At 39.7% G+C, this 23374-nt stretch overlaps 1 protein-coding gene across 1 annotated transcript in view; it reads right to left on the minus strand.

The window, feature by feature from the left end:
* The window catches only part of LOC308394514 (NLR family CARD domain-containing protein 3-like), a 34655-nt gene extending 11868 nt beyond the window's left edge, over positions 1–22787 (minus strand). The window contains exons 1-4 of the mRNA XM_080878869.1: positions 22674–22787; positions 7543–7598; positions 6944–7228; positions 3417–5208 (exon numbers count right to left, since the gene is read on the minus strand). Of these exons, the coding sequence (XP_080734995.1) occupies positions 3417–5208; positions 6944–7228; positions 7543–7594 (2129 nt within the window). The 5' untranslated portion in view covers positions 7595–7598; positions 22674–22787. The remainder of the gene's footprint in view (positions 1–3416; positions 5209–6943; positions 7229–7542; positions 7599–22673) is intronic.
* Positions 22788–23374: the final 587 nt, after the last annotated feature.

A 23374-nucleotide genomic window follows, 5' to 3' on the forward strand; every position in this document is an offset into this window, starting at 1 on the left:
ATGTGCAAAAAAATTGGGGGGGGGGGGGGGTGTAGAGGAAGAACATTATATATATATACATATATATATATAACCAAGTGGCCATAACCAAGTGGCCGGCATAGTGTACAGGACCATCTGTGCCGAGTATAACCTGGAAGTCCCGAGGTCAAAATGGGAGATGCCCCCAAGGGTGGTGGAGAATGACCGAGCTAAGATCCTGTGGGACTTCCAGATACAGATGGACAAAATGGTGGTGGCTAACCAACCGGACATAGTGGTGGTAGACAAACAGAAGAAGACGGCCGTAGTGATCGATGTAGCGGTTCCGAATGACAGCAATATCAGGAAGAAGGAACACGAGAAGCTGGAGAAATACCAAGGGCTCAGAGAAGAGCTCGAGAGGATGTGGAGGGTGAAGGTAACGGTGGTCCCCGTGGTAATCGGAGCACTAGGTGCGGTGACTCCCAAGCTAGGCGAGTGGCTCCAGCAGATCCCGGGAACAACATCGGAGATCTCTGTCCAGAAGAGCGCAGTCCTGGGAACAGCTAAGATACTGCGCAGGACCCTCAAGCTCCCAGGCCTCTGGTAGAGGACCCGAGCTTGAAGGATAAACCGCCCGCAGGGGCGTGCTGGGTGTTTTATATATATATATATATATATATATATATATATATATATATATACATTGGGTGAATGTGCAGTAGTGGCAGCAAGCAGGTGAATTCTGTACATTATTATGAATAGACATCTGACTATTTTACAGGATAGACAATATAAACATATTTAAAATTAAAGGAATTGAAATGTACATTGTGCCTTGGTTTAGTGTCTGGAAGAGTCCTGACTCAGTCAATTATAGATGATGTGAGAGGGCGGGTGTGTGTGTTTAGGGCACGGATGGCTTGGGGATAGAAGCTCCTCTTGAGTCTCTCTGTCCTTGCCCGGAAGATGCGGAACCTTCTACCAGATTGCAGAAGTTGGAACAGTTTGTTGCCAGGATGGGACGGGTCCTTCAGTATCTGCGCTGCTCTAGTCCGGCATCTCCTGGCGTAGGTGTCCTGAAGCGGGGGGAGAGCAATCCTGCAGCAGCGTTCTGCTGTACGGATCACTCTCTGGAGAGCTTTTTGGTCCTTCACACAGCTGTTCCCAAACCACGATGTCATGTTCTGTGTGAGGATGCTCTCCACAGCACCTGTATAGAAAATCCTCAGGATCTTTGGAGAGACCCTGAACTTCCTCAGTTGTCGTAGGTGATACAGGCGCTGCCTAGCCTTTTTGGTCTGGACCTAAATGTGGGCAGCCCATGTCAGGTCTGAGGAGATGTGGACACCAAGATACTTGAAGGACTGCACCCTCTCCACTGGAGCTCCATTGATGATAATGGGCTTGTAGTCTCTGTGCTGACCCCTTCTGAAGTCCACCACCAGCTCCTTGGTCTTGCTGACGTTCAGCTGGAGGTGGTTGTCCTGGCACCACGATGCCAGATTCTTTACTTCATCCATGTAGGCCGTCTCATCGTTGTTGGAGATGGCACCCAACACCACTGTGTCGTCAGCAAACTTCACAATGGTGTTGGAGCCATGGGTGGCCACACAGTCTGAAGTGTAGAGGGAGTAGAGCAGTGGCGAGAGGACACAACCCTGAGGTGCTCCTGTGTTGATGGTGATGCTGTTGGAGAAGCACCTGCCCACCCTCACCACCTGAGTTCTGCCAGTGAGGAAGTCCAACACCCATGCACACAGATGGCTGTTAAGTCCCAGATCCCTCAGCTTTGTGAACAGTCTGCAGGGCACTATTGTGTTAAACGCTGAACTGTAATCAACAAACAGCATTCGCACATAGTTACCCTGTTTCTTGTCCACATGGCTGAGAGTGGTGTGTAGGACGTGGGCGATGGCATCCTCTGTGGATCTGTTGGATCTGTAGGCGAACTGCAGCGGATCTGTGGTGTCTGGGATGGAGGAGGAGATGATGTTCTTCAGCAGCCTCTCAAACACCTTCATTACTACCGAGGTCAGTGCAACTGGCCGGTAATCGTTCAGGGATGAGGGTTTGCTGTTCTTGGGCACAGGGATGATGGAGGGACTGTAATGGACAGGGAATGGACTGTATTGTCTTTTTTGCCTTTTCCCCCAACATTCTCACTACCATATCTAAAGCAGCAGGGAGAATGCAGTCCTCCACAATAGTGTGGGGTTTGTTGTTTTTAGCCACTCTAAAACTGACCATATAAGATGCTTGTGGTCTGTTTTTATTCATAGGATCCGGCACTCGAATGCAGCTTTTACTTGTTTAAAGTGATTTTAGCTGTCGCTCAAAATGTTCTCATGGTTTATTTTTCAAATGGGGATGATTTGTCTCTAAATCTCTGTGCAATACTGAAGGTTTCATTGAGTTGTGAAACAATACTTGCACAATTATCACATTATGGCTGGGAAAATCCCCAGTATTTATACATGTGAACATCAGTGAAATATAATTGTCATCATATTTGCGCTTCTTTGTGTTACAGTCAGAGGTGACATGCTTTCTCCCACTTTGAGGCTCCACATCAGACCCTTCATTACTTTCCACATGACTGTCTCCTTCTATGCTAGATACTTGGCTAGTAACCACAGATACATTTGTGCTGGCATCCCAATCTGACAAACACATTGTTGAACAATCACCTGTGCGGTCACTGGCAAATGCATCTTCAGATATGAGCTGATTGGTGGTAGTGGCCGCTGTTTCGGTGGCAGAGCATTTTCTTTTGGTTAACCATTTGTCCATTTCTTCAACAGTGCAACTTCAACAGTCAGGCGTCAGTCAATTGGGGAAGTCGCACCCATGTATTTTGTCAGGGCAATTGTTTTGCTAAACACCAGAGGGTGGTATATACACATGTATGTAATAGCCACATTAAACTGTATTAGTGCAAATTTAGGCTTTTTGAATTGGTAATTACCCCGTCCCACGTATCACCTACAGCCTCTCCCATACCCCCGAGGGTAGGCGTACCCTAGTTTGGAAACCAGCGCAATAAAGAATAATAATATAGAAAAAACTTAACTCCCATATTGAACTGAGCAGTGCACTAATGCAGAGAAATTACTTTAGAACACCAGAGATTAAATGAATGATAACTGAAGAGTAAACAGTAACAGAACACCGGACTGGTAGATGAGTTTTTGGTACAAAGAAAACAGTTCTGGAAGGTACTTTGATAAGTGATAAACCCACAGATGTCTCAGAAATGCTGATAATTTCTGCTGCTCTGACAATTCAAAAGGATCATATGCTTGCAGATGATCATTCATTTGAATTTTTTAAGGTTTTTTAATGGATCAGCACCCATCACGATGTTTATATTGCTTAAATTGCTCACTTGATTGTTTTTTTGTTAAGTAGAATCAATATTTCAAAAATAAAAGGATGAGTACATTTTTACTTACAGAGCTTTTTTGGAGGCTTTGATCACCGGTAGGAGTTTTAGAAGAGCCTCCTCTGAAGCAGAGTATTTCTTCAGGTCAAACACATCCAGATCTTTTTCTGATGACAGTAAAATGAAGACCAGAGCTGACCACTGAGCAGGAGAAAGTTTCTCCGTGGAGAGACTTCCTGATGTCAGGCACTGCTGGATCTCCTCCACTAGAGAACGATCATTCAGTTCATTCAGACAGTGGAACAGATTGATGCTTTTCTCTGCAGACAGATTCTCACTGAGCTTCTTCTTGATGTACTGGACTGTTTCCTGACTGCTCTGTGAGTTTCTTCCTGTCTGTGTGAGCATTCCTCGTAGGAGAATCTGACTGTTCTGTAGTGAAAGACCCAGGAGGAAGCGGAGGAACAAGTCCAGGTGTCCATTTGGACTCTGTAAGGCCTTGTCCACACCACTCTGGTGGAAGTGCTTAAGTGTAGATTGTCCCGTTTCAGACTTCTGGGAGGTTGCTTGTTCTTCCAGCACATTAATTCCAGAGTTGATGAAGGTCAGATGGACATGAAGAGCAGCCAGAAACTCCTGAACACTCAGATGGATGAAGCAGAACACCTTGTCCTGGTACAGTCCACTCTCCTCTTTAAAGATCTGTGTGAACACTCCTGAGTATACTGAGGCTGCTTTGATATCGATGCCACACTCTGCCAGGTCTGATTCATAGAAGATCAAGTTTCCTTTCTGCAGCTGATCAAAAGCCAGTTTTCCCAGAGAATCAATCATCTTCCTGCTCTCTGGACTCCAGTGTGGATCTGTCTCAGCTCCTTCATCATACTTGACCTTCTTCACTTTGGCTTGAACCACCAGGAAGTGGATGTACATCTCAGTCAGGGTCTTGGGCATCTGTCCTCCCCTTCTGGTTTTCAGCACATCCTCCAGAACTGTAGCAGTGATCCAGCAGAAGACTGGGATGTGGCACATGATGTGGAGACTTCGTGATGTCTTGATGTGGGAGATGATCCTGCTGGCCTGATCCTCATCTCTGAATCTCTTCCTGAAGTACTCCTCCTTCTGTGGGTCAGTGAATCCTCTGACCTCTGTTACCATGGAAACACAGTCAGGAGGGATTTGACTAGCTGCTGCAGGTCGTGTGGTTATCCAGAGGCGAGCAGAGGGAAGCAGTTTCCCCCTGATGAGATTTATCAGCAGCACATCCACTGAGGTGGACTTGCAAGGGTCAGTCAGGATTGTAGTTTTGTGGAAGTCCAGAGGAAGTCGACACTCATCCAGACCATCAAAGATGAACACAACCTGGAGGTCTTCAATGCTGCTGATTCCTCCTTCTTTGGTTTCAGTAAAGAAGTGATGAACAAGTTCCACCAAGCTGAACTTTTCCTCTTTCAGCACATTCAGCTCTCTGAAAGTGAATGGAAATATGAACTGGATGTCCTGGTTGGCTTTGTCTTCAGCCCAGTCCAGAGTGAACTTCTGTGTTAAGACTGTTTTCCCAATGCCAGCCACTCCATTTGTCAGCACTGTTCTGATTGGTTCATCTCTTCCAGGTGAATCTTTAAACATGTCTTCTTGTCTGACTGTTGTTTCTGGTTTATCTGATTTCCTGGATGCGGTTTCAATCTGTCTGACCTCATGTTCATCACTGATCTCTGCAGTCCCTCCCTCTGTGATGTAGAGCTCTGTGTAGATCTTATTCAGAAGGGTTGGGTTTCCTGCTTTAGCGATCCCCTCAAACACACACTGGAACTTCTTCTTCAACTTAGATTTAAGCCGAGGCTGACAACTTTGAAGAGCCTCTAAATAAATCATTAAAAATAGCAAGAAAAAAAAACAGTCTGTTTATTTCTTTGTCTTCTTTTTTTGTTTTGCATTTTTACATATTTTTTCTTCAAACGTACTTAGATCTCAAATTACAATACTGAAGAAATCTCATTAATTATAAGTGCACCATCCTGCTATTAAAGTGAAGAGAAAATTGTTTCAGTTGCATTAGTACTAAACCAAAAAGCTTGGATGCCGGACATTGTTTACATTCTAATGTTTATTCATATTTCTTGTAGTTTTTTTTCGCTTCAGGGTATCTGCCTGGAGAAGAGACAGCAGGTAGTATTTTGCCTGTTAACAGCATGATGAGGAAATGGGAGAGAACCAAACAGCTGCTGACGTTGTTTATATTCAACAGTGAATGATTTAGTCTATCTTCTTGGACATAAGCAGATGGATATTAGCCATCACATAACGATCATATATTTACCAGCTTTCCCATTAACAAGTTTTAGGTCATTTTATTATATTATCAAATCTGTGTCTTTTAGTGATTGTACACAGGGCAAGAGCATGGTGACGACTGATCACTTATACCAACATTTACCATCTTTGTGTTTGGTTTTAAACAGGCTTCTGTGATGAAGGACGGGCAAAGATATCACTTTGCAAATGTGAAGAGGTGCCTTTTCTCTTCAAATCTTTTCCTCTTTCTTTTTGATCAAGTGTGTACTTCCACTGACATTTTAATGAATGGTCTCAAAGAGTTACTTAAATTACTTTTCCTCTTGTTTGGATTGTTGTGTTATTTGTGCTTCTTCAATCTTGATGTCATGAAAAATACATCTGGCTTCATTCACTGAGTGATGCTCAGCTTGAGATACAACAAATCATCACCAAACCAAAGAAGCTCCTGTTCTGTTATAATTTAAATAAATGGAACTTCTGCGCAGTCACACTAAAGGTTTTTAAACCTACATATGTAAAATAAAAAATTGGCTTTGTGGCTTGTGTAACCAATGGGAACATTTACAAACTAAACAGGTTTTCAACTCTGGACTTCTCCAAATTTTGTCACAAAAAATCCCACTAAACTTTCATGCTGTCTTTCAACTGCTACCTACACTGTTTAAAATAAACATCTGAAGGGAATTCAATATTTCACATTAAATTCCTGCCATAAACTCAAAAAGAGATTATGCACACTGTGACTAATAGAAGACTGGAATATTTTTCCTTCATGGGTTTCTGAAGCACTCAAGAAGTCACACAAGTGACACTACTTTTTTTTTTAAAGCAATTAGTTTTTCACGGTTTTAAGATTACTGTTCACATAAATAGAGCTAAGAAAAATCTATGTTAAAAAAATAATTCTGAGCAGTCTATTTTAAGTTAAACGCTTATGTGAAATAATTTCTCTCAAGTTAATACTTTAGTTTACTACTCTGTAAGTACAACACACTTAAAACCCTTGGTTAGTACAACATACTTCTTATTCCACCTCATTACTTTTCAGGGAGTTGTTTTCAGCATGTCTCTAAGAGATTTTTTTTATTCTCCAGTAGTCTGTAGTTTGTACATGTGATGATTGTTGTTAGAGTGGTCATGGCCGTTTGGAAAAGGTTTTTTTTTTCCATTGTGAGCAGCCCTTTAATAAATCCAAATGTATGTTGTGGAATGAAGTTCCCGCTTTCTGCTTTTCGTTATATTAAATTCTGAGGTTTTACACTTCACATCTCAACAAACTACAGAGAAAAGTGGACTCACCTTGTTGAGCAGATGGATCAGAGTATAAACGCAGCTGAGAGAAAAGGGAGAGATCTATAGTCTGAAGATGTCTGACCATGATCCTGCTGGCTTTGTCCCCTTTCTTCCTCACTGTATCAATGAAGCAACGTGCCTTATCTGCTCTGACTGGGTTCCCTTCCAGTATTGATTCTTTCTCCAATTCATTTAAGACACCGTCACTTACAAGGGCCTCAAGGAGCTGTTTAAGGATTTCTGTTGACACCCTCCAAACAAAAGCTGACCGCACCCTGGCAAGCTCCTCTTCTACAAGAAGAAGGAAGAGACATAAACATGCATCCCCCTCAAACATTGATGACAAGGAGATCATTTTGAGTGAAGTTGCTTTCTTTTCCAAGCCCCTTAGACTGACAGTTGTCATGTTATGAAAATGTGCCAAAGAAAGATTAAGACATGTTGCAACAGATTTGAATTTGTGACCATTTTTAAAGACAGTATATAGATAACTATGTGCAAGTGCTCTGACAAATTTTTTCCAATAAGTGTTACAAAAAGGCAAAGGATTGTACCTTGTCTCTTTACATCCATACAGCTCATCAGACAAACCATTGATCTCCTACCTGCTGTGGAAGCTGCTTTAGTTGGTGATTCTTCTACAGGTTCTTTCATCATCTCTCTATGAAAACATGAGAAGACGATTTTAACAGAAGAAACTGTGAACACAGTCATGTGTCACGTTATTTTATTGATATTAGGTTTTAGTGTCTCAGCCACATACATCCAAAACGGACCTGTTTGAAATAAAACATCAATGACATGTGAATGTGGTGGTAACTTATTCTTCTTTTTTATACTAAGTTAATATACTGTGTTGTGTTGTTTGTTACGTTGTGATGTGTCATATCGTGTCGTGTTGTGTTATATGTAGTGCCGACGTAGGACAGTTTTTCCAATTTCATTGTACTACTGTACTATGTATGACTGTGCAATGACAATAAAGAGTTATCTTATCTTATCTTATCTTAATGATAATAAGGTAATAATGGTTGATTTTTTATATACTTTTTCAGGTATTAGTTCAGTGTAATAATAAAAAATCTGACCTTATAAACCACAAATGCATCCTTATCCTCATCCTTAACTTATACTGTCAGTCTTCAGTTTTATACCCAAACTGGGTATGGGAGTGTGATCCCCCTACAGTAATATATATATATGAAAAATTAAGAATATTTAGCCAAAAGTTTATTAACTTTGCTGCAATTCTGAAAAGGCATCAGCGCGGTGACCAGTGTTGGTCAAGTTACTTGAAAAAAGTAATCAGCAGAGATGGGCAGTAACGCGTTACTTGTAATGCATAATCCATCATGCAAAATGTAATCAAATGGAAAAGTCCCTTTTTAAAACTTGTTTTATTAGTTTTAACCTTTTAACTTTATGCATCAAGCAAAAATTTAATTCTATGCAACATTCTCTGACTGGAAGAAATTTGTTTAACATTTAAACTTATTTTCTGTACATTCCAGCACATAAAATATATATTTTTTTGTGTGTTTACACTCACTCTTTCAAATAGATGCAAGTAAAACACTGCATAAAATAAATAACATCAAAGACTAGTGGTCCTGTTGCTCTATTTTCACCTGTAAAGCAGGAGTGGCATAGGCGTAGGTTTACCCTGGTGCAGCTGTGCCGCAGCGGTCAGTTGAAGAATCCGCGAGTTTCTCTGTGAGTTTCCCTTTACGTGGTAGCGCACTCCCAGTGCTTGCTTGGAAGTTTAGGGTTTTTTTTTCGCGGTTAAAAGAAGTTTTCTTCCCACGCACAACGGACACTAATGTTTTTGTTACTTTTTATGGAATCAAACTCAAAGTAAGGTCAGTACTTCCAAGCTTTAAACGCTGCACACTCATACTCTCTCCCGCACTCAATATATGATCCATTGTTGATCTGCACACAGCTGTTGTCACGAACGTCGCACTCGCTTACGTCACTGTCATGAGACATTCTTGCTAAAAAAATCACGGTTTTAGTAATGCAGTAACGCAGCGTTCCTACGGGAAAGTAACGGTAATCTAATTACCGTTTTTGCAATAGTAATCCCTTACTTTACTCGAGTACAGAAGTCTGGTGAGGAACTTTGTTGCATGGAGTCACACAAACCACCTGCAACTCAACACCTCAAAGACTAAGGAACTGGTTGTGGACTTCGGGAGGTCCAGAGAAGGTCCACTGCCGGTTCAGATAGAGGGGGAGGAGGTGGAGGTGGTCAACAAGTACAAGTACCTCGGGCTGTGGGTGGACAATAAACTGGACTGGTCATGCAACACAGAGCACCTGTATAAAAAAGCCCAAAGCCGACTGTACTTCCTCAGGAGGCTGAGGTCTTTTAACATCTGCAGGAAGCTCCTGAGGATGTTTTACCAGTCGGTGGTTGCTGGAGTACTTCTCTATGCTGTGGTGTGCTGGGGGAGCAGCACAGCAAAGAAGGACTCATCCAGGCTGGAGAAACTGATCAGGAAGGCTAGCTCTGTGGTCGGCATGAAGCTGGACACTCTGGTGACAGTGGCAGAGAAAAGGACATTAAAGAAACTGCTGGACATTATGAACAATGCTGGGCTTCCTCTGCACACGGCCATAAACAACCAGAAGAGTCTGTTCAGTGACAGGTTACTTCTCCCCAAGACAAGAACTAACAGACTTAAAAACTCCTTTGTCCCACACGCCATCAAACTGTTTAACTCCTCTCTGGAGGGGAGAGGGAGGGGAGACAGGAGGACAAAGGAGGGGGGAACAACTAAGCTGTAGTGCCTCTTCACCTCACTGTACAATACCTTGTGCAATACTTTTTGTAAATAGTCAACAGTGCAATAGTCCTCAATACTTGAAATGTGCAATTCACTTGTATTTTTATTTTTATTCCTATTTATTCTATTTATCCCCTTTGTATATTTTATTTATATTTGTTTCTGTATATATATATATATATATATATATATATATATATATATATATATATATATATATATATATATATATATATATAATATTCTGTAACTCTGTAACTTCTGTCGGTGCTGTGCTTTTTTGGAAATCGAATTTCCCAGAGGAACCCACCCGAGGGATTAATAAAGTTCTATCTTATCTCATCTTATCTTACTTGAAAAAAGTAATCAGAAACTGCCCATCTCTGGCGGTGACATGCATTGTCCTTTAGTGCTGGAGCAACAGGAACACCAGTTAATCTGAAATCTCTTTGTCTCTCTAAAACAAAGTGACAGCAGACTGAGTCAAAGAAAGAAATGTTATTTAAACACCAAGGATCAGCAGAGTTAACGTGTTGGAGAATTGGACGTTCCAGTTCATTCAAATGCAGCTGCAATCAGAGAAACAGATGCAGAGACAGAGAAACATCATGTGACTGAAAAAGAGTTCAGCCTTCTGGTTCAAACTCTGTACAGACACAAGAGACAGCAGCACCAAGTGATGATTTCAATGACCTTGTTCCTGTTAAACACAGTTACAGTTTTAACAGGATGTTTTACTGAAGTTGTTTGAAAACACGTTTGGTATTATTGCTGTCACGGCCCGTGGCTCGGCATCCAGGGAGCCGTGGGAGGCTGCCGTGGCCACACCCTCGGGCTGTGCCGCCTCCAAACCACATGCGTCTCATCTGAGGCAATCACCAGAGGACTACTTCAGCCAGCTCTGACGGCTTCTCCTCGCCAGTCCGTAAGTCTCCTCCCAGTGTGACCAGCATTCGGCGTGGAAGCCTGTGGCCTGCCTGTCCTCCTGCCTGACTGCCTCCCTCCCTAGGATTCCCTTCACGGGCACCTCTCCCGTCCAAGCTCCACGGTCCTGCTCTACCTGTAAGCCTCGGCAACTTACTGTATGAAGTCTAGCTGTTCATTTCTTGGGAACCTGCATGCTGTTAACTGTGTCTCCCCTTTCTGTTGCAGTTTCCCCACGGTCCCGATTACGGCACTCCTGGGCTCCACGCTCCTTGTTTCCCCCCGTGGCATGAGCCTTAGTTTTTCTTTTCCTTAGCTTTGTTAAAAGATTCCTCAGTTAAATAAAACTTGTACATAGTTCTGAGCTGCGGTTACCTGAACACTCCGTGTTCTGTGACAATTACTATTACCTGGTTAGTACTTTTTTTCTGTGTTGTGTGTTGTAGTACAATCTGAACTTTTATTTGGGTCCAAAAATGTTGGACAGAAAGCAGAATCTCATCTAAACCAGATGTGCAAACCCACAGAGCCAAGAGCAAAGATGTCTCTGCACATCTGCCTGTGTTAGAAGAGGAACTTGTTTCTCGTTTCATTAAGTTCATCAACTTCATGTTGTTACAGTCATGTGACTGTTAGTGGCTCAGAGAGCTGTGAAAAAAAATAGGAAGTGGGGTGTCTAAGCGGTTGCTATGTTTCTGATGTCATACAGACTAGGATAAGGTGGAGTATAAACCAGAGAAACCTCAGGCTGTTCTCTTCTTCCTGCTCAGGTCAAAGGTCATCTATGTCAGCGGTCCCCAACCCCCGGGCCTCGGACCGGTACCGGTCTGTGAGTCGTTTGGTACTGGGCCGCGAGAGTTTAGGCTCAGGTGTGAAATGTATAGTTTTCAGGGTTTTTATTGGTTTTCAGCATTTTTTTGTTATTGTTTTTATCGTTTACTCGGTTTTCCTTGGTCTTTTCACGTGTGTTATGAATAAATTTTCTTTTTTTCGGTACCAGTACTAGTTTTATTTTGTTGTATTTATCCGCGACCTTAAAGGCCGGTCCATGAAAATATTGTCTGGCATAAACCGGTCCGTGGCGCAAAAAAGGTCTGGGACCGCTGATCTATGTGATAGATTTGATGTTTTAATTTCTAATCTTTCAAATATTTGTTTTGCTGGAACTTTTGCTTGAGTGGATGAAAACTGAAGTGGGTTCCTTCTTACCTCCTGAAAAGACGTCTTTTCTTCTCTTTGTGTTCTGGTACTTTCTCAGCTCCAGGGGAACTTCTAGGGGGAGAGGTGAAGGTGTCCCTGTGTCTCTAACATCCCTCTCAGTGTTGGGATGGTGAATGAAGGAGTTTTGGTGCAGTTCCAGCAGAGACACTAAAATGCAGCAGTGATTGTGTCTAATCAGACAAACATGAAGTAAATGCACTGAAGCTGCTGTCAGTCTGAGTATAATCAAATGTCTGATTGAATGTACGTCAAGCACCATAGATAACGTATTGGAATGTGTTACTATTGAAATCCATGTTGAAAAAGCTAACAATATAATTATAAGTTGCATCTATAGGTCACCAGGGTCATGCCTTGACACATTCAATGAAAAACTTTCTGCTATGTTTAGCCACCTAAATGATAAAAAAAAGCACCAATAATTTGTGGTGATTTTAATATAAATTTGCTGAAACCCAAATAGACATCAGAAAACAACAGATTTCATCAATACAATGTATAGAAACTGCCTTTTCACTGTAATTATATATATATATATATATATATATATATATATATATATATATATATATATATATATATATATATATATATATATATATATATATATTTATTTATTTATTTATTTATTTATTTTAATATATATTTTACTCAGAATTTGTCCTCCATGTTTATTGGTCCTGTAACTCATAGAGAAATAATGAACATTGTGAAAACATTTAAAAATAAAAAGTCCACTGACTGTTTTGGTATTGACATGATATTAGTTAAAAGTATTATAGAATATATACTGCGACCTTTCACATACATTTGTAATCTGTCCTTTTGAACTGGTACAGTGGGGCAAAAAAGTATTTAGTCAGCCACCGATTGTGCAAGTTCCCCCACTTAAAATGATGACAGAGGTCAGTAATTTGCACCAGAGGTACACTTCAACTGTGAGAGACAGAATGTGAAAAAAAAATCCATGAATCCACATGGTAGGATTTGTAAAGAATTTATTCGTAAATCAGGGTGGAAAATAAGTATTTGGTCAATAACAAAAATACAACTCAATACTTTGTAACATAACCTTTGTTGGCAATAACAGAGGTCAAACGTTTACTATAGGTCTTTACCAGGTTTGCACACACAGTAGCTGGTATTTTGGTCCATTCCTCCATGCAGATCTTCTCGAGAGCAGTGATGTTTTGGGGCTGTCGCCGAGCAACGCAGACTTTCAACTCCCGCCACAGATTTTCTATGGGGTTGAGGTCTGGAGACTTGCTAGGCCACTCCAGGACTTTCAAATGCTTCTTACGGAGCCACTCCTTTGTTGCCCGGGCGGTGTGTTTTGGATCATTGTCATGTTGGAAGACCCAGCCTCGTTTCATCTTCAAAGTTCTCACTGATGGAAGGAGGTTTTGGCTCAAAATCTCACGATACATGGCCCCATTCATTCTGTCCTTAACACGGATCAGTCGTCCTGTCCTCTTGGCAGAAAAACAGCCCCATAGCATGATGTTTCCACCCCCATGCTTCACAGTAGGTATGGTGTTCTTGGGATGCAACTCAGTATTCTTCTTCCTCCAAACACGACGAGTTGAGTTTATACCAAAAAGTTCTACTTTGGTTTCATCTGACCACATGACATTCTCCCAATCCTCTGCTGTATCATCCATGTGCTCTCTGGCAAACTTCAGACGGGCCTGGACATGCACTGGCTTCAGCAGCGGAACACGTCTGGCACTGCGGGATTTGATTCCCTGCCGTTGTAGTGTGTTACTGATGGTGACCTTTGTTACTTTGGTCCCAGCTCTCTGCAGGTCATTCACCAGGTCCCCCCGTGTGGTTCTGGGATCTTTGCTCACCGTTCTCATGATCATTTTGACCCCACAGGATGAGATCTTGCGTGGAGCCCCAGATCGAGGGAGATTATCAGTGGTCTTGTATGTCTTCCATTTTCTGATGATTGCTCCCACAGTTGATTTTTTCACACCAAGCTGCTTGCCTATTGTAGATTCACTCTTCCCAGTCTGGTGCAGGTCTACAATACTTTTCCTGGTGTCCTTCGAAAGCTCTTTGGTCTTGGCCATGGCGGAGTTTGGAGTCTGACTGTTTGAGGCTGTGGACAGGTGTCTTTTATACAGATGATGAGTTCAAACAGGTGCCATTCATACAGGTAACGAGTGGGGGACAGAAAAGCTTCTTACAGAAGACGTTACAGGTCTGTGAGAGCCAGAGATTTTCCTTGTTTGAGGTGACCAAATACTTATTTTCCACCCTGATTTACGAATAAATTCTTTACAAATCCTACCATGTGAATTCATGGATTTTTTTTTACATTCTGTCTCTCACAGTTGAAGTGTACCTCTGGTGCAAATTACTGACCTCTGTCATCGTTTTAAGTGGGGGAACTTGCACAATCGGTGGCTGACTAAATACTTTTTTGCCCCACTGTATGTTTCCCTCAAAAATGAAAATAGCAAAAATTATTCCAATCCATAAAAATGGAGAGAGATGTCAATTTACTAATTACAGGCCAATATCACTACTCCCACAGTTCTCAAAAATTTTAGAAAAGTTATTTGTTAATAGACTTGATAAATATATTGAGAAGCATAATCTCCTAAGTGATAACCAATATGGCTTCAGAGCGAAAAGGTCCACTTGGATGGCAGTGATGGAAGTTGTAGAAGGGATATCTACTGAAATAGATAATAAGGAATATACTGTTGGTGTTTTTATAGACTTAAAAAAGCTGTTTGGTACAATTGATCATTCTATATTAATGAATAAACTAGAGAGATATAGTATAAGAGGCATAGCATACAAGTGGATGAAAAGTTACCTGGATGATAGATATCAATATGTTGAAATCAATAATGTAAAATCTAATCAGTTGAAGGTAACTTGTGGCTTTCCTCAGGGCTCTGTGCTGGGCCCTGAAGTATCCATATCATATATAAATGACATATGTAGTGTTTCCAAATTGTTAAAATGTGTATTGGTTGCTGATGATACCACTCTGTATTGCTCAGGTAAAAACCTAGAACAGCTTCTGACTACAGTGGAAAAGGAGTTAAATATATTAAAAAACTGGTTTGATATAAATAAGTTATCGTTAAATATAAACAAAACAAAATTTATTATTTTTGGCACTAGACAAATGAAAAATGAATCTAAAATCAGGGTTAATGGAATTGAAATTGAAAGCGTGTGCGGAAAAATAAATTTCTTGGAGTGATAATTGATGATAAGCTTAGCTGGAAGTCTCATATAAACCATGTGAAAACAAAAGTTGCTATTCTCTACAAAACAAAGCATGTCCTGAACAAGAAATCATTATACACACTTTATTGCTCTCTATTTTATGATTTAGTTGAATATAAAATGGCACAGATACTGTATAAAGCACAAAATAACTTGCTTTGCCGCAGTACTCAGAAGCTGTTTAAAGTCAGAGAGAGTCAATATGACTTAATGGGAACAGAATTCTTTAAAAAAAAAAACCCAAAAAAACAAGATAAGGACAAACATAAAGCACAGATGTGTTTCTGTTAGAGGAGTTAAGGTGTAGTTCATTTTCCTTGTTTGAAAGCATGTTTAAAAATAGAGTGTTAGAAAAATAATATATAAATAAAGAATGAAAAGAGCAAAAATAATAATACTGAAACTCTTGGTTGTTTTGCTTCAATTATTTTAATGAAATTTAATTTAATGTAGTTACTAATCTAAGGTGCAAAGTTTTTTTGTTTTCTTTTGTTTTTTGTTTGTTTGTTTGCTTTGTTTTGTTTTATTCTTTGCTTTGAGCCCTACATGAGCTGCATGTTAAAAGATCTTTTGTTAAAAGTGTTGGTGTAAAGCATATGCTTCAGCCAATACCTTTTGATTAGCCTTGTCTTATGCTTTCTTGCTTTGTGGTAATCTTTATTTTGTATTCACTGAGATATTTGAATGTTAATCAATAAATCAATCAATAAAAATAATGACCGTGTTACTGTTACAGTTACAGTTTTAACAGGATGTTTTTTGTATTTGATTTATTGCTCTGTAAAGGCTGAATCCTCTGAAATTAGCAGGCAAGACAACGACTGATGGTCAGAGCTGTCACACTGATATTAAAGTAGCATATCAGAAAAGGTTCCACCTTAACAGCTACAGGCAGCTGCCGTTTACATGTTATAGAAGAAAAACTGAACTGAACATACTTGTCCTTGATCCTTGATATTAGAATAATCCATCAGTCTATTTTAGTGCTTCTGCTCTGTTACACTGCGTTACATTGTTTCTACAAATTACATTTCCTGTGTGTTGAATTAAAATCAAATTAAAAGCACAAATCACAGTGTCAATTCTTAAATAGATTTTAATTGCAGAACATCAGGAGCAGGAAGTGTGTTTTTTTGCTGTGAAGACAAACCAAGTGTAAATGTGTGTGTTGGTGAGCTCACAGGCAGTGTGTCCCTCTTTTCTCTCAGTGGCCTCAGAAATGCTTACTCTGCTGTACATCACTTATTTTCAAATAATAGCGTTGTTAAACGACTTTCATAGTAAATATGGATTCACATAGAGATAAAATGACATCATGAGAGAGTTTTTACCATAATGTCCATCAAAAAGATGATAAGGAGAAAGTGTGAGGAGACCTCTGGGTTGAAGTGAGTGCATCAGTGAAAAAGGTGAAATACTCAAACAAAGCAGAAGAACTTAACGCTTTATTGACCAATGGCCAGCCGACGGGCCCATTTCACAAGCAGTCTTTAAACGACTGTAACTCTTCATTTATGCTAGAGAAAGCTAGGTTTCGAAAAGAAGAGAAGCTGCGCTTTATGGGGATATTTTGCGTATTACGGTAGCACAAAGCATTCACAAGCTACAGCTGTCTGAACACAGAAATGTTCTGTTCTTTTGTATACTTCATCTGTTTGTATGTTGTACACTCATTGTGTGTTCAATAAAGTTCATTAAAAAAAATTGGACTTCCGGGTGTCATGGCGGATTGAGTGGACGCGTTTGGTGGTAGCTCCCTATCAGGAATCTAAAACACCGAAAACTCGTCAACAGACAATTCAATTGAGCAAAACGAATATAATTGGTGAGGAATAAGGCAAAAGGAGGCCAAAATGCCAAGGGGACATGATAAAGCCGCAAAAATAAATACCAATAACGCAACAGGACAAGACTGCACGAGCCCCGATGGCATAATTAGAGATTCGGCTGGCGAATTACTAAAAGCCATCGAATCATTGAAATCAGAAATGAAACAAGATAATGAAAAGCTGAGAGAAGGCATTAACACGCTACAGCGGGAATTGGGCGGTAAGCTCGACAAGATAAAGGAGGACATAAAAACTCTGTCGAAGAGAGTGGGGGAAGCCGAGGATCGAGTGGGAAATATAGAAGATGTGACAATGGAGTTAATTGAAGCGCTCCTCCAAAGCTTGAAAACACAGAAATTTATTCAGAACAAGCTGGTGGACCTGGAGTCAAGATCCCGCAGAAATAATATACGCCTGGTTGGAGTGGAGGAAGGCTCCGAGGGGAGATCTGTCCAAGACTTTGTCTCGGAGCTGCTACAGCACGAGATACCTATACCGGCCGGGCTAGAACTTAAGATCCAGCGGGCCCATCGTATTTCTGTACAGAAACCGCGCCCTGGAGAATTCCCACGTCCGATTCTTATTAATTTCCAGGAATTCACAACGAAAGAATTCATACTTCGAGAAGTTTGGAAAAAGAAGCAAATCCAGGTGAATGGCAAGACGATCTACTTTGATCATGACTATGCATCAGATATTGTTCAAAAGCGCAAACAATACAGAGAAGTTAAGCGGATACTAAAGGAAGCGGGAGTGCGCTTCCAAACTCCCTACACGAGCATTCGGATCCACTGGCAGGACGGAGTCAGAAACTACGGTAACGTACGAGAGGCGGCTATGGAGATGCAGAGGAGGGGATACGATGTCCAGATCCCGGCGGCATCTGAGGAAGACGATGCGCTAAGCAGAAGGTGTCGAGAGTGGAAACGGGCCTCAATCTCCCATCGAGAGCAAATTTCTTCCCCGAGGCAGAGAGTTAAAAAAAAATTGGAGGAATTTCAGAGAAATGCTGATTAGTTCGGGGGATATCTTCCCCCTGTTACTGATCAGAAAATTATAGGCCTCTTAAATTCAAAGTTCTGGAGGAGCAACACCGGATGGAGGTAAATACGTTGGACTAAAATTTGGGAACTACTTTTTCAGTTCTCAAATATTTCATAGGGCCCTCCTTTACGGAGGTTTTTTACCCTAGATCTACCAACGGGGTCATGGTGGGAGACAGTTTCTTCCTACTAATTGGGAGTCGCAAGTTTGTGTTTAATTTTTGTTTAATGTTTAGTAATATTGTTTTATTTTATTTTCTTAAACTAGAGGGGATGATCATTGCACACTGTACGAATTATGAGTGGTGTAGGTAAAATAAAAATTATTTCAATCAATATCAATGGTCTGGGGAATCCAGTTAAAAGGAGTAGATTGCTATCTAAATTGAAACGACACAAGGCACAGATTATATTCATTCAAGAAACTCATATGTCAAAAGAAGAACATGAAAAATTTAAAAAGTTTGGCTATGTAAATTCCTTTTATAGCTCATGTAAGAATAGCAGACGAAGAGGAGTTATAATTTTATTAGCTAACACGGTAAATTTCGAAAAGTTAGAGGAAATCTGTGACAAGGAGGGTAGATATGTTGCTGTCAAAGGGAGGATTAATAATGAAGTGGTGTCCCTGATAAATGTGTATGCCCCTCCAGAGGACAACTCAAAATTCTATCAAAAACTATCTGAAAAAATTATAAGCTTTAGTGAAGGGACCTTGATATGTGGGGGCGACTGGAATTGTATATTAAATCATACTAAAGATACTACAAGCAAAAAAAGACGCAAAGATAATAAATCTAAATCTCTTAACTCATTAATAAAGGAAGCGGATCTCTGTGATGTATGGAGAGAATTACACCCTCTGGAGAAGGATTATACCCATTTCTCAGCAGCCCATAAGGTTCACTCTAGGATAGATTTTTTTTTGATAAATAGAAGTGATAAACATAGAGTCACAGAATGCAATATTGGTATAGCCGACTTGTCGGATCACAACGCCATTCATTTGACTATTCACCTACATAATCAGAATAAGAAATTATTATGGAAATTGAACATTGGTATTCTCAATAATGAATCTGAGGTAAAAGAGATCAAAAAAGAAATACAAACCTGTATTGCCCACAATAAGGATGATCAGATAGACCCAACAATAATTTGGGATACTGTGAAAGTAGTAACTCGGGGGTATTTGATATCAAGGACCAGCTACCTCAAAAAAATGAAGAAGCTTACACAGTCCAAATTAGAACAACAATTAAGGGATTTGGAAAAAAAAAAGCATACAGATTTGAGTCCTGATTTGGCCGAAAAAATCAAAAACGTAAGAAAACAACTAAGTGATTTGACTATGGAGGAAATAGAAAAGAAACTGAGATTCACAAAACAAACATTCTATGAGTCTGGCTCCAAAGCAACTAAAGTATTGGCTAAACGGTTAAAATTAATGCAAATAACTAATGCAGTCAACAAGATTAGAGATCCAAATACCAAGGAACTACTATATGAACCAACACAGATAAAAAACACCTTTCAAGAATATTATAAAACATTGTATAGTCAACCGGATCAGAAAAATGGACCAGAAATTGTAGAGTTTTTGGATCAGTTAGACCTCCCTTCAATAGGGACAACTCAAAATGAACTATTAACTAAACCAATTACAAAGGAAGAACTGGATAAGGCAATAAGGAGATTGAAGACGAATAAATGTCCAGGGAGTGATGGGTACCCCAATGAGTGGTATAAGACTTTCAAAGAGGTTTTGGCCCCTATTTTGATAGATTCTTTTAATTGGACAATAAAACACGCTAAAATTCCACCTTCCTGGAAAGAGGCCATCATCACAGTCTTACCGAAAGAAGGTAAAAACAAGGAAAACTGTGATTCTTATCGCCCAATCTCCATCTTAAATGTTGATTATAAACTATTTACATCTATAATCACAAGACGCCTAGAGCTGTTCCTTCCTGATCTGGTGGATGAAGACCAGACAGGGTTCATTAAGGGGCGACAGACACAAGACAATATACGACGCACATTGCATATAATTAATGAAGTTAATAGAGAAAAAATCCCAACAGCCTTAGTGAGTTTAGATGCTGAAAAGGCTTTTGACAGAGTCTCTTGGATATTTCTTTTTGCTGTTTTGAAGAGAATGGGCTTTGACAGTATCTTCATTAAGTGTATACAATCCCTGTATCATAGGCCAATGGCTAGAGTTAAAATAAATGGGGACTTGACAGACAGCTTTGAGCTCTTTAGAGGAACTAGGCAAGGTTGCTGCTTGAGTCCAGCTCTTTTTGCTTTGTATATTGAGCCTTTGGCTCAGTATATACGGCAAAGTACAGACTTAAAAGGGGTTTTTGTTTCCAAACTTGAACAACGAATAGGTCTTTTTGCAGATGATATAATTATATATCTACAGGATCCTGATACGACCTTTCCTTGGCTGTTTAAAGCATTAAAATATTTTGGTAAAAACGCAGGATATAAACTAAACATCGAAAAGACTCAAGTACTCTGTCTGAATTATTTCCCCAAAGAATTATTACAAAATGAACTTAAACTAAAATGGGATTCAAATAAGATCAAATACTTAGGTGTCTATTTAACTAGTGATACAAGTACTTTATACGAGGCAAACTATGTGAAGTTTAGTAACACAATCCAAAAAGATCTGATTAAATGGGCTCCGCTTGTCAAGGACCTTAGCTCAAGAATAGAGGTAATAAAAATGAATGTGCTTCCCCGGTTATTGTACCTATTCACCTCATTACCAGTCCAAATAACAGATGCACAGTTTGGTAAATGGGATAAATTAGTTAGTAGATTTATTTGGAAAGGGACAAAGCCAAGAATAAGATTTAAAATACTTCAATCAGGAAAAGAAAAAGGAGGACTTGCCCTCCCGAATCTCAAGGAATATTTCTATGCAGCCCAGCTGAGATATACTGTTTACTGGTGTTCATCAGAATATACTTCAAAATGGAAGCATATAGAGTTAAATTATTGCCTATCATGTCACCCACTAGCAAGATTGGGAGAAGAAACTACCCAGCCCACGAACAAAAATCTCATCACTGAATTTACTATTAAACTCTGGTGGACAATAATGAAGAAATATAGAATTACAGAAGATTGTAAATTGCTGATTTGGCCTGCATACTCTCGAAAATTCCAAAGTGGACAATGGGATAGCACATTTTTAAGATGGGTCAATAAAGGAATTACAGCAATGTGTACATTAATAGATGGGACAACATTTAAATCTTTTGAGAATCTACAGAAACAATTCGGATTGGATAAATCAGATTTATTTAGGTACTTTCAATTAAGACACTTTTACAATACAGAAATTAGAAAGAAGCTCTCGAGAGAAAGAAATCGTATAATAGGAACAATAACAGGTGCATATAAAAATCTTCCATCAGGAATTCTCTCGAAATTATATGATGGCCTACAAAATTCGAATAGGAATGAAACATTATATATTAAACAAAAGTGGGAATCGGAACTACAAATTGAGTTGTCAGAGGATGATTGGCGATCCTTATGTCTCACACAGCATAACTCCACTAGCTCTAGACGATGGAGAGAATATGGCTGGAAAAATGTGATTAGGTTTTTTATTACTCCGTATATCAAAAGCAAGCAGTTGAAAACACCCCAACAATGCTGGAGATTATGTGGAGACTGGAACGCCAATCACTCACATGTGTTTTGGAAGTGTAAATATATTAAATCATATTGGGAAAGAATCGCGGCAACAATGACGAAGGTGTTGGGGTATGAAGTACTGTGTGAGGCACGAGTAATGTATTTTGGAATATGGGAAAATGTAAAAAAGGAGGACTGGTATTTGTTTAAGATTATGTTGTTGTCAAGCAAAAAGGTGATAACAAAAAATTGGCTGAAAAGCGATCCTTTAAAACTGGAAGACTGGATGGACGTAATCGAGGACATATATACAATGGAAAAAATGACTTACACTCTGAGACTGAAATCTGACAAACACCGAAAACAGTGGACAAAATGGATAATTTATAAGTCTCAGTCAGCCTTATAGGGCGGGACCTCTCGTGGTTTTTTTTTTTTTTTTTTTTTTTTTTTTTTTTTTTTTGTGTATTTGTTGTTGTGTTATTATTATTATTGTCTTGTCCGTATGTAATACAAAGGAAAAAGTACAAAATAAAGAGTTAAAAAAAAAAAAAATCTAAACACAGAAGGAAAACTCAACTCCGCCTAGATTTTACCATGTGTGCTTCGCACTACCGTAACTCATTGACCATTTGAGCTAGGGGAAAAAATTCACATGGTTACTGAAAGAAGAGAGACTGAGTTTTATGGGGATATTTAGTGTATTACGGTAGCACAAAGCGTTCACAAGCTACAGCTGACTGGAAAAAGAAAAGTGAACACCGCTTAGTGGTGCACTTAATGTGCGCTTCGCACTAATGTAACTCTTCGACTATTGGGGCTAGAGGGACATTTCAAACGGTTACTGAAAGACGACAAGATGGGCTTTACGAAACATTATGGTGCATCATTAGAAAGCAAGAACAATGACGGTCAATAAAGGAGAGCAGAGAAGAAATGTGCTGAAGGAACTTTCAGTGCTTTAAGTTACAGAAGCACAAGCTGCCTCTAATGTCTGAGAGAAAAGATGAATTCAAACCTGCTGCTGGTTTGGTTCCACTCTGCCTCGTTGGTCCAGCTGTGAGTCCGGCAGATCTGTGCTGTTTGTGCTAAAGAAGGTCGTCTGACACGGAGATCAGCAAAGAGAAGCGAAACAGGAAGAGCAGGAAGGGAGGTGCTTGTGGGGAACCAGGGATTAAGCAATATCAGAAATTCTCAAGTTTGCAATTTAGAAACATGTAAAAATGTTTGTTGGAGGCTTTCTGTCCTGTTACTGAGCGAAGCATTAAAATTATGTTTCTATTGTAGTTTCTGTTGTAGTGACACTTTAAACTGGTTTGACTACAGATCAAAGAAACACTCAGTGTGTTAGTGAAAGTTGTTTTTAGCTGACCTTGAGGTTAAGGTTACTTTGTTTATACCCATAGGTAAATTTGCTTTGCAGAAAAATGATAGCATTTGGCATCCCTTCACGAACACACATTCCTAGTTAAAACCTCACAAAAAACACATATATAGTACTTGAACAATATGAATCAAATAAAAAACATATCTTATTTAGTTCAGTGACAGCAACAGGGGCAAAGCTGTTTTTATAATACTTTGTTCTACATCTTGGAAATAGAAACCTCCCTCCTGGGGAAAGAAGCTGAAATTCACCCCGTACAGGATGAGAACCATTTTTAAGAATTGATTAAGCCATCTGTTGTATCTGTGTAGAGTACAGGGAGGCTAAACAGG

Source organism: Rhamphochromis sp. 'chilingali' (assembly GCF_963969265.1).
Source record: "Rhamphochromis sp. 'chilingali' genome assembly, chromosome: 3".
Lineage (NCBI taxonomy): Eukaryota > Metazoa > Chordata > Actinopteri > Cichliformes > Cichlidae > Rhamphochromis > Rhamphochromis sp. 'chilingali'.